The sequence below is a fragment of the Arachis hypogaea genome, chromosome 15, assembly GCF_003086295.3.
Source record: "Arachis hypogaea cultivar Tifrunner chromosome 15, arahy.Tifrunner.gnm2.J5K5, whole genome shotgun sequence".
NCBI lineage: Eukaryota > Viridiplantae > Streptophyta > Magnoliopsida > Fabales > Fabaceae > Arachis > Arachis hypogaea.
In genome coordinates this window covers 102,571,596-102,583,130 of record NC_092050.1, presented here as the reverse complement: position 1 = coordinate 102,583,130, position 11,535 = coordinate 102,571,596, and the positions used below count along the sequence as shown (strand labels likewise).

The following is an 11,535-nucleotide window of genomic DNA, read 5'->3' as shown; positions in this document are numbered from 1 at the left end:
GGGGACTATAAGCCAACTTGTTCAACTATTGAGTTACTAACTTCAGTCAGCTCTTGGTCAGGGCTCCTCGCCAATAGAGACACTTCCAGTCTTGCATCATTGTTGTCAGCTAGTTGAGCTTCAAAATCTTCATCAAATACAACTGACAGAGGTGATTTCAAATTCAGAATGATATATTGAAATTGATATTATAAAGCAAAAGATAGATAGCTAGGTAAATTAATTATACAGCAAAATAATTAAGTTTTGTACCTGAACCATAGAGAGACAGTAGCTTTAGCTCCTTTAGGTAAAACTTTATAATCATAGGATTTAAGAAGTTCAGCACTGGCCAATGGATTCCCGCCAAAGGTACTGTAATCAATAATATACAAAGAAGTTCAGCACTCTTCTCTTGTTTAATTAATAAACAAAATTACTTTCATTTCAATAAATGAAATTACTCGACCTATACAGAAGACTAAAAAATATTGCCAAGTGGTAAATAGAAGTATAAAACTTCAGACAACAGTCACAACTATCGGCAAGAAAATGTAAATAAAGGAATCATAATAAGGACCATTTATAAAAAGCATTTGTATGATAAAATCAAACCTTCCATGCTCTCCTGGTTTTATACAAAGCATTACATCCTTGTCTGCAAGAACTGCACTCACAGGAAAAACTCCTCCACCCAATGCTTTCCTTAGTATCTGAGTAAAAAGACATAATAAGGTTCAACTCATAGTGCTGGGAAAGAATAAAAAGATATACAATTCCAAGGTTAAGCTGATTTCTATTTTCTAACCACAACATCTGGGCGAACTTCTTCCCAGTCACAAGCCAGCATCTTCCCTGTTCTTGCTAACCCACTTTGTATTTCGTCTGCAATCATCAGCACATTATATCTGGTGCAAAGATCTCTAACAGCTTTCAAATAGCCATCCGGAGGAATGATTACCTTCAAATAAATAATAAAAACATATCAAAAGATGCAACCAAGATATGTACTTTGAGAAATCAGAACATAATAAAAATATGAATATTCAACCGAATGTCATGGCTCTTGACCAAAATGAAATCTATAAGCACACTTATCTTTTTCTTAGCCAAAGAATTTGAAGAAGCAACAAGGATTTCCCATTGTATGTAAACATAATATAAAACAATCAAATGGTGAGACCGGAAATAACATCATCAAACTATAACATCAGGGTATAATGTATATAGCAACTTCTTTAGCATCTCAATTTTCAATTCAACCAACAAGGTGAGTGTTGCCAAGCAGATTAAGTGTTCTCAAAAGATCATACCCCAGCTTCACCCTGGATGGGTTCCAAAAGAAAGCCAGCTATGTGTTCTCCTTTTTCTGAATTTTTTTACAGAAAAAAAAAATCAAAGATCAGTCAATTTAAACTAAAATATAGTGATGAAAATGTAAAGCAAAGTATGGGAGCACTAAGAACCTTTAAAAATTCTTTCAAGGGCTTCTGCATCACCAAAATCAACTTTAAGATGGCCAGGCAATAAAGGACCAAAACCCCGGGTAGCTTCATTGTCACAACTCATAGATATAACAGCTAGTGTACGGCCATGGAAGCAGCCACAACATGACACAATAATAGCCTGCCACAAGTATCCGTGAACATAAATAGACAAACACCAGGAAAATTCAAATCTGCATCTCATAAACAGAAAAGAAGATGCTATATTTTGAAGAGTAGACTTCTTTCATTTTATCTTTGCAGAGGAGGAGTACCAATACATCTTACAAGCATTTAGTTTCCAAAATATTTATTGAGAACATATGTCAAAACAGATTCTTCAGGCCATAGCTAAAGCATTTCTCCCTTTAGTTTTGCAAATACTATTAATATCCACAAAGAAAAGGGGGTTCGGGGAGGAAAAATAAAGTCATAAAGTATTGTGGATTTCAGCTTAGCATGTCATGAGATATTCCTTGTGTACTAGGCCACAGACCCACACTAAGCAAACATTCACTTCAACCTCATAACCTTGGAAAATGTAAAACATTAAGATATGACTACTGTTAAGATGATCTCATTGTTATACCTCATCTTTGGGAATTCTTTTCTTTTCATAACCCCACTTTCTTGCTAATTTCAGAGCTGTTTCCACTCCTTCAGCACCAGTGTTCATGGGAAGAACCATATCATAACCAAGCATACTTGTCAAATGCTCAGCAAATGGTGGAAACTGATCATTGTAAAAGGCTCGAGAGCTCAGGGTCAGCTTTTCTGCCTGCTCTGTTAAGGCTTTCAGAATTTTAGGATGGCAATGTCCCTAAGGAAAAGACAGGCACTTCAATAATTAGAAATTAACTTCTATAACTCATTTGGGCACCATTTCTGAATCAAAATTCGAGATCTATAGCTTATGGAATAACCATAAGACAAGTGCATAGCAACCAAAGGACATCATCACGCACTTCAATCATGAAAAAGGAGCAATGCTCTAATACCAGAATTCATGTAAATGCCAAGCATCTCTGAGCAGGAACAGGGAGATCTGGTACTCCTCCAGAAGAATTGCCATATAAATATAAAAGCAGAGTTTAGTGGAGCATCACTTCTTATTTTTTTGCACCACAACAAGATTAATGATAATGCCTTCACAGATATAACCTGCTTGATTAAACACAACAATCAGATGAAGTTGCAAAATTAAGATTACCCTTAATCAAAGCAAATTGAACAGATTTCATATATAAAATATAATTTTTACCTAAAAGTTAAGCAAATCAAAACAAGCTATATATATGTATTTCACAGATTAAAACTCCCAAATTAAAACCCCTAAAATCGAAACCCTAAACCTCTGAAATTTCAGAACCAAATAGAAATTAATACATACATATTCAACGATGTGAGCACAGATAAGACGATGATGAGAAGCATGGAGATGACGATGGTGACAGTGGCGCAGCAACAGCGATGGTCAGAACAGCGACAGTCATCAGTGATTAGGGCATGGAGAAGACGATTAGGGTAGAACGGAGAAGAAGAGCGATGGTCAGTGCAGCAACAGCGACAGTCATCAGCGACGGCGAGAATGGCGAAGGTGAGGGTTGTGTGCGACAGGGTTGGCGAAGGTGAGAAGCGCAGAGATGAGAGCGAACAGGAGTGACGGTCAGTGGTGAGTGGTGATGAGTGGGTTTCTTCGCGATGGTGAGAGGGTTTCTGCGCGATGGTGAGTGGTCAGTGGCGATGGTGAGTGGTTTCACGGTCAGTGCAGGGATGAAGGAAAAAGAGGGAAAAAAGAGGAATTTACACAAATTTCACTAAGTGTTTCGAGAAAAAGAGGGAAAAAAAAGTTACCAAGTGTCAATTTTTTGGCTTTAGATACATTAGGCATCACTTTTTAAGTGTACTTAAAACTTAACAAATAAGCTACTCTCTAAAAACGTTTCCTTTGATATAAAAAGTGAACCCATAAATATTAATCTAAGGCTACGTTTTATAAGTGATTTCTATAATACCTAAGGCTACACTTTTTAAATGATGCCACAATTGTGTATCCTTTTCCCTCATAAAAAGGCAACACGGAGAAAAGCGTAGCCTATTCATAGAATAGGCTACGCTTTTCAAATGTAGCTTAAAAAAAGTGTGGCTGAATGGGTATTTTTCTTGTAGTGTTAGTATCATTAGTGGGTGTTGCAATTGTCTCTACCCATTTAGATACATAGTCTACTGCCACCAGAATATAAGTGTTTGAGTATGATGGTGGGAAAGGCCCCATGAAGTCAATACCCCATACATCAAACAATTCAATCTCTAAGATCCCTTGTTGAGGCATGGCATAACCGTGAGATAGATTACCAGCTCTTTGGCAACTGTCACAGTTACGTACAAACTCTCGGGAGTCTCTATAGAGAGTAGGCCAGTAGAAGCCACACTGGAGAACCTTGGTGGCTGTTCACTCACCTCCAAAATGTCCTCCATATTGTGATCCATGGCAATGCCATAGGATTTTCTTTGCCTCTTCTCTAGGTACACATCTACGGATCATTCCGTCTGCACACCTCTTAAAGAGATATGGTTCATCCCACAGGTACTATTTTGCATCAGAAATCAATTTTTTTGTTTACACCTTGCTGTACTCCTTGGGTATGAACCTCACAGCTTTATAGTTTGCAATGTCTGTAAACCATGGTACTTCTTGAATGGCAAAGAGTTGCTCATCCGGGAAGGTTTCAGAGATCTTAGTAGGAGGGAGGGACACTCCTGCTACTGGTTCTATTCTAGACAAGTGATCTGCTACTTGGTTCTCTGTCTCTTTTCTGTCTCTTATTTCTATATCAAACTCTTGCAGAAGCAACACCCATCTTATGAGTCTGGATTTTGAATCCTGCTTTGTGAGGAGATATTTTAGAGCAGCATGGTCAGTGTACACAATCACTTTTAATCCTACTAAATAAGATCTGAACTTGTCAATGGCATAAACCACTGCAAGTAACTTCTTTTCTGTGGTTGTGTAATTCTTCTGTGCATTATTTAAAACACGGCTAGCATAATAAATGACATGCAGAGGCTTGTTATGCCTCTGTCCTAATACTGCACCAATGGCATGGTCACTGGCATCACACATTAGTTCGAATAGTAATGTCCAGTTTGGTGCAGAAATAACTGGTGCTGTGACCAGCTTAGCTTTCAGAGTTTCAAATGCCTATAGACACTCCGTGTCAAAGACAAATGGCATGTCAGCAGCTAGCAGATTGCTCAGAGATTTTGTAATTTTTGAAAAATCCTCTATTCTCTTGTTTGAAATTTTATGCCCAAGGACAATTTCTTTAGCACTATAAAGTGACATTTCTCCCAGTTTAAAACCAGGTTAGTCTCTTGGCACTTTTTCTGAACAAGTGTTAGATGGTCAAGACAGGAGCTGAATGAGTCTTCAAATATTGAGAAGTCATCCATGAAGACTTCTAGAAATTTCTCTACCATATCAGAGAAAATAGAGAGCATGCACCTCTGAAAGGTTGCAGGTGCATTGCACAGACCAAATGGCATCCTTTTGTAGGCAAATACTCCAGATGGACATGTGAATGCTGTCTTCTCTTGGTCTTGAGGATCTACTGTAATTTGGTTGTAACCTGAATATCCATCCAAAAAGCAGTAGTATTCATGACCTGCTAGTCTCTCTAGCATCTGGTCTATGAATGGTAAAGGAAAATGATCCTTTCTGGTGGCTGTATTGAGCCTTCTGTAGTCAATACACATACGCCACCCTGTAACTATTCTAGTAGGAACCAGTTCATTCTTTTTATTATAAACCACTGTCATGCCTCCCTTCTTGGGGACAACTTGGACAGGACTCACCCAGGGGCTATCAGAGATAGGATAAATAATCTCAGCCTCTAGTAACTTAGTGACCTCTTTCTGCACCACCTCCTTCATGACTGGATTTAGCCGCCTCTGTGGTTGAACTACTGGCTTAGCATCATCCTCCAATAGGATCTTGTGCATGCATCTTGCTGGGCTAATACCCTTAAGATCACTTATAGACCACCTAAGAGCTGTCTTGTGTGTCCTTAGCACCTGAATTAGTGCTTTCTCTTCCTGTGGATTTAAAGAAGAGCTTATGATCACTGAAAAAGTGTCACCTTCTCCCAGAAATGCATATTTCAAGTATGGTGGTAATGGTTTGAGCTCGGGTTCAGGAGGCTTATTCTCTTCCTGAGAAGTTTTTAGAGGTTCTTCTGTTTTCTTTGGTTCCTCCAGATCAGGCTGAACATCCTTAAAAATGTCCTCTAGCTCTGATTCGAGACTCTCAATCATATTGACCTCTTCCACCAAGGATTCAATAACATCTGCGCTCAAGCAGTCTTTTGGTGTGTCTGGATGCTGCATAGCTTTGACAGCATTCAAATTAAACTCATCCTCATTGACTCTCTGAGTTATCTCTCCTCTTTGGACATCAATGAGGGTGCGTCCAGTTTCTAGGAAAGGTCTTCCTAGAATGAGGGTTGCACTCTTGTGCTCCTCCATTTCCAGCACTACAAAGTCAGTAGGAAAGGCAAATGGCCCAACCTTGACAATCATGTCCTCAATTATGCCTGATGGGATTTTAATGGAGCCATCTGCAAGTTGGAGGCATATCTGGGTTGGTTTAACTTCATCAGTCAAACCAAGCTTTTTGATAGTGGATGCAGGTATTAGGTTTATACTTGCCCCAAGGTCACACAGAGCTATCTTGGTACAAGCATCCTCTAATGTGGATCGTATCATAAAGCTTCTGGGATCTTTAAGCTTTTCTGGTAAGCTTTTCAAAATTACTGCACTGCATTCTTCAGTGAGAAAAACTTTTTCAGTTTCTCTCTGGTGCACGAATTGTGAATCACACTTTTCACAACGCGTACCACTAACCAGCAAGTGCACTGGGTCGTCCAAGTAATACCTTACGTGAGTAAGGGTCGAATCCCATGGAGATTGTTGGTTTGAAGCAATCTATGGTTATCTTGTAAATCTTAGTCAGGAAGTAAATTATGTTTATCAGTTGAATTGTGAATAACTGAGAGAGCATAAATTAAAGGTTACTTGTTATGCAGTAATGGAGAATATGTTGGAGTTTTGGAGATGCTTTATCTTCTGAATCTCTGCTTTCCTCTGTCTTCTGATTCACGCACGCACGTCCTCCTATGGTAAGCTGTGTGTTGGTGGATCACCGTTGTCAATGGCTACCTTTCGTCCTCCCAGTGAAAACTACGCTCACGCGCTCTGTCACAGCACGGCTAATCACCGGTTGGTTCTCGATCCGGTTGGAATATGATTTACTATCCTTTTGCGTCTGTCACTAACGCCCAGCCTTCAAGAGTTTGAAGCTCGTCACAGTCATTCAATCCTTGAATCCTACTCGGAATACCACAGACAAGGTTTAGACTTTCCGGATTCTCATGAATGCTGCCATCAGTTCTAGCTTATACCACGGAGATTCTGATTAAGGAATCTAAGAGATACTCATTCAATCGTATATAGAACGGAGGTGGTTGTCAGGCACACGTTCATGATTTGAGGAAGGTGATGAGTGTCACAGCTCATCACCTCCATCACAGTTAAGCGCGAATGAACATCTTAGATAGGAACAAGCGTGTTTGAATGGAAAACAGAAATACTTGCATTAATTCATCGAGACACAGCAGAGCTTCTCACCCCCAACAATGGGGTTTAGAGACTCATGCCGTCGGAGAATACAAAGTTTAAATCTGAAATGTCATGAGATACAAAATAAGTCTCTAAAAGTTGTTTAAATACTAAACTAGTAGCCTAGGTTTACAAAAATTGGATAAACTATGATGGATGATGCAGAGATCCACTTCTGGGGCCCACTTGGTGTGTGCTGGGCTGAGACTTAAGCAATTCACGTGCAGAGGTCATTTGTGGAGTTGAACGCCAGTTTTTATGCCAGTTTGGGCGTTCAACTCCAGCTTTTGATCCTTTTCTGGCGCTGGACGCCAGAATTGGGCAGAGGACTGGCGTTGAACGCCAGTTTACGTCGTTTATTCTTGTGCAAAGTATGGACTATTATATATTGCTGGAAAGCCCTGGATGTCTACTTTCCAACGCAATTGGAAGCATGCCATTTCAAGTTCTGTAGCTCCAGAAATTCCACTTTGAGTGTAGGGAGGTCAGAATCCAACAGCATCAGCAGTCCTTTTTCAGCCTGAATCAGATTTTTGCTCAGCTCCTTCAATTTCAGCCAGAAAAATACCTGAAATTACAGAAAAACACACAACTCATAGTAAAGTCCAGAAATATGAATTTTTCCTAAAAACTAATAGAAAGAGACTAACAACTAACTAAAACATACTAAAAACTATATGAAATTATCCCCAAAAAGCGTATAAAATATCCGCTCATCACAACACCAAACTTAAACTGTTGCTTGTCCTCAAGCAACTAGACAAATAAAATAGAAGACTAATAGGTTGAGAAGCAATAATATCTCAGAGTTTTTTTTTTTTATTGAAGCTTAGATCCTAATTAGATGAGCGGGACTAGTAGCTTTTTGCCTCTGAACAGTTTTGGCATCTCACTTTATCCATTGAAGCTCAGAGTGATTGGCATCTATAGGAATTCAGAATTCAGATAGTGTTATTGATTCTCTTAGTTTAGTGTGATGATTCTTGAACACAGCTTCTTTATGAGTCTTGGCCGTGGCCCTAAGCACTTTGTTTTCCAGTATTACTACTGGATACATAAATGCCACAGACACATAACTGGGTGAACCTTTTCAGATTGTGACTCAGCTTTGCTAAAGTCCCCAATTAGAGGTGTCCAGAGTTCTTAAGCACACTCTTCTTTTTTTTGCTTAGGACCTTGACTTTAACCGCTCAGTCTCAAGTTTTCACTTGACACCTGCACGCCACAAGCACATGGTTAGGGACAGCTTGGTTTAGCCACTTAGACCAGAATTTTAGTCCTTTAGGCCCTCCTATCCACTGATGCTCAAAGCCTTGGGATCCTTTTTATTTGCCCTTGCCTTTTGGTTTTAAGAGCTTTTGGCTTTTTCTGCTTGCTTTTTTTTTTTTTCTGCAAGCTTTGTTCTTTGCTGCTTTTTCTTGCTTCAAGAATCATTTTTATGATTTTTCAGATTATCAATAACATGTCTCATGTTCATCAATCTTTCAAGAGCCAACATATTTAACAGTCTTAAATAACAAATTCAAAAGATATATGCACTGTTCAAGCATTCATTCAGAAGATATAAAGCATTGCCACCACATTTAACCAATTAGAATTTCTTTTATTAAACTCTAAATTTTATTGCTTCTTATTCAAAAGATCTACTATTTTATTCATGTTTAATGATGATGAGAAAAATAAAATATAGCTTAATTGGAGATAAAATCAAATAGATACTAATTACTATTATATGACTTCTAAGGTAGACTTTTTATAAGGACACTGTCACAGAGTTAAGGCAGAACTTGGAAATTAACAACCTTTATTCTGGGGGTATGGGGGTTCCTCTGATCCTTGGGAGGCTTGGTATTACAGAAGACTTTTGGCGCTTCAGTTCCCTTAAGTCACGTCCCTGCTCCTCTTGTTCTTTAAACATATGGGTCAGCATTTGACTGTGTTCCTTCTGTTGTTTTATTATTTGCTCCATAGCTTCCTGTATCTTGGTGACAGACGCCTCAAGATATTCCCAATATTCTGCTTGAGGAATCTCTGGGAGGAATTCCTGTGCTCTCTTCTTGATAAGATCCTCCTGTGCTTGTTGTCTCTCCATTGATGCTTTGGTGATTGACTTTTCAATTAGGATATATTCAGTTATTCCCATCTTGACTCCAGCGTCCTTGCAGAGTAGAGAAATCACGCTTGGATAAGCCAACCTGGCCTCTTTTGAATTTTTGTTAGCAATCTTATAGAGCTCAGTTGAAATCAGCTGATGAACCTCCACTTCCTTTCCCATCATGATGCAATGAATCATCACTGCTCTTTTAACTGTGACTTCAGAACGGTTGCTAGTGAGCAACAGAGAACGCCCAATGAAGTCCAGCCATCCTCTGGCAACTGGTTTGAGATCTTCCCTCTTGAGTTGATTTGGGACGCCCTTTGTGTTGGTGGTCCACCTGGCTCCAGGGATACATATGTCCTCTAAGATCTTATCCAGGCCAATGTCTACTCTCATCATCCTCCTGTTGAAGGAGTCTGGATCATCCTTTAGCTGAGGTAGCTTTAATATCTCTCTGATCTTGTCAGGGGTGGTATGAACAATCTTTCCCCTGACCATGGTCCGAAATTCGTAGCAGGCTGTTCCAGATAGTCTTTGCTTGTCAGTCTGCCACATATTAGCATAGAACTCCTGGACCATGTTCCTTCCTACTTTCGTTTCAGAATTAGCTAGGACTTCCCAGTTCCTGATTCGAATTTGCTCCTGGATCTCCGGATATTCATCTTCTTTCAGATCGAATCTAACTTTCGGGATCACTGATCTCAGACCCATTACTTTAAGATAATGGTCTGAATGTTCTTTGGATAAGAACTTCCCTTGATTCCAAAGTGGTTTTGGAACGCTCTCTTTCTTGCCTTTTGGAGTGGGTTGTTTTCCTTTGGGAGCCATGATCTTAGTGATCTCGGAAAAACACACCAAACTTAGAGGTTTGCTTGTCCTCAAGCAAAAGAAAAGAAAGGAGAGGGATAGAAGGAGATCGAGGTGCACTTGTTGATGGAGGAGGGGGGAGGCCGAACCCAATTTTAAAGGGGTGGGGGGGTGGGTTTTCGAAAAATTGGAAGAGATAAGATAAAAAGATTGAGTTGAAAAAGATAAGATAGAAGATAGAGTTTAGTTTTGAAAAGATATGATAGATTTTTGAAAAAGATAACTCTGAATTTTGAAAAAGATAATATGGATATTTGAAAAAGATATGGATTAGTTGAAAAGATTTTTGAGTGAAAAAGATAGATTTGTTTTCAGAAAAGATTTTGAAAAGAGTTGGATTGAATTTGGAAAGATGGATTTTTAGAAATTAAGGATTTTAGAAATCAGGGTTCTTGATATGTTTATGTAAAAATCATGCATTGAAGCATAAAATTTGAAATTAAAATGGAAATACGTGTGGGATAACTGGATTTGGCTCCTCCCTGTCTTCCTGGCGTTTGAACGCCCAAACACTGCTTGTTTTGGGCGTTCAGCGCCCAAATGCTGATCTCCTGGGCGTTCAGCGCCCACTTGCTGCCATTTCTGGCGTTCAACGCCCATTGGGTGGCCATTTCTGGCGTTGAACGCCCAATTGCTGCCATTACTGGCGTTCAGCGCCCAGTGGATGCCCATTTTGGGCGCTGAACGCCCAAAATGCCCCTTTACTGGCGTTTTCTTGCCATTGAGCTCCCTCTCTCTGTTTTGTGTGCAAATTCCTTCTGTAACCCTGTAAACTTATACAAATGATTCTGTACCTTAGTGTCAGTGAACTTTATATAAACAAATAAAAATAAAAATAGGGCAGAACTGCTTAGAGGATTGATGCCCCATGGCTGGGTTGCCTCCCAGCAAGCGCTTCTTTATTGTCTTTAGCTGGACCTTGCTGAGCTTTTAATCTAGCTTCAGCCTTGAGCAGTCTTGCTCAATGTTGCCTTCAAGATAATGCTTGATTCTCTGTCCATTGACAACGAACTTCTTATCAGAATCAATATCTTGAAGCTCCACATAACCATATGGTGACACACTTGTAATCACGTATGGTTCCCTCCACCGGGATTTCAGTTTCCCGGGGAATAGCCTGAGTCTAGAGTTAAACAACAGGACCTTCTGTCCTGGTTCAAAGATTCTAGATGACAGCTTTCTGTCATGCCATTTTTTTGATTTTTCTTTATAAAGCTTGGCATTTTCGAAAGCTGTGAATCTGAATTCCTCTAGCTCATTTAGCTGGAACAATCGTTTTTCTCCTGCTAATTTGGCATCAAAGTTTAGGAATCTGGTTGCCCAGTAGGCCTTATGTTCCAGTTCCACGGGCAAGTGGCATGCCTTACCATACACGAGTTGGTATGGAGAGGTCCCTATAGGGGTCTTGAATGCTGTTCTGTAAGCCCACAG

At 39.6% G+C, this 11,535-nt stretch overlaps 1 protein-coding gene across 1 annotated transcript in view; it reads right to left on the bottom strand.

The window, feature by feature from the left end:
- Positions 1-239: 239 nt before the first annotated feature.
- LOC112748654 (ornithine aminotransferase, mitochondrial) overlaps positions 240-11,535 on the bottom strand; it is a 50,965-nt gene continuing 39,669 nt past the window's right edge. The window contains exons 2-8 of the mRNA XM_029292954.1: positions 2,587-2,624; positions 2,053-2,283; positions 1,446-1,605; positions 1,293-1,348; positions 788-940; positions 595-692; positions 240-354 (exon numbers count right to left, since the gene is read on the bottom strand). Of these exons, the coding sequence (XP_029148787.1) occupies positions 240-354; positions 595-692; positions 788-940; positions 1,293-1,348; positions 1,446-1,605; positions 2,053-2,283; positions 2,587-2,624 (851 nt within the window). The remainder of the gene's footprint in view (positions 355-594; positions 693-787; positions 941-1,292; positions 1,349-1,445; positions 1,606-2,052; positions 2,284-2,586; positions 2,625-11,535) is intronic.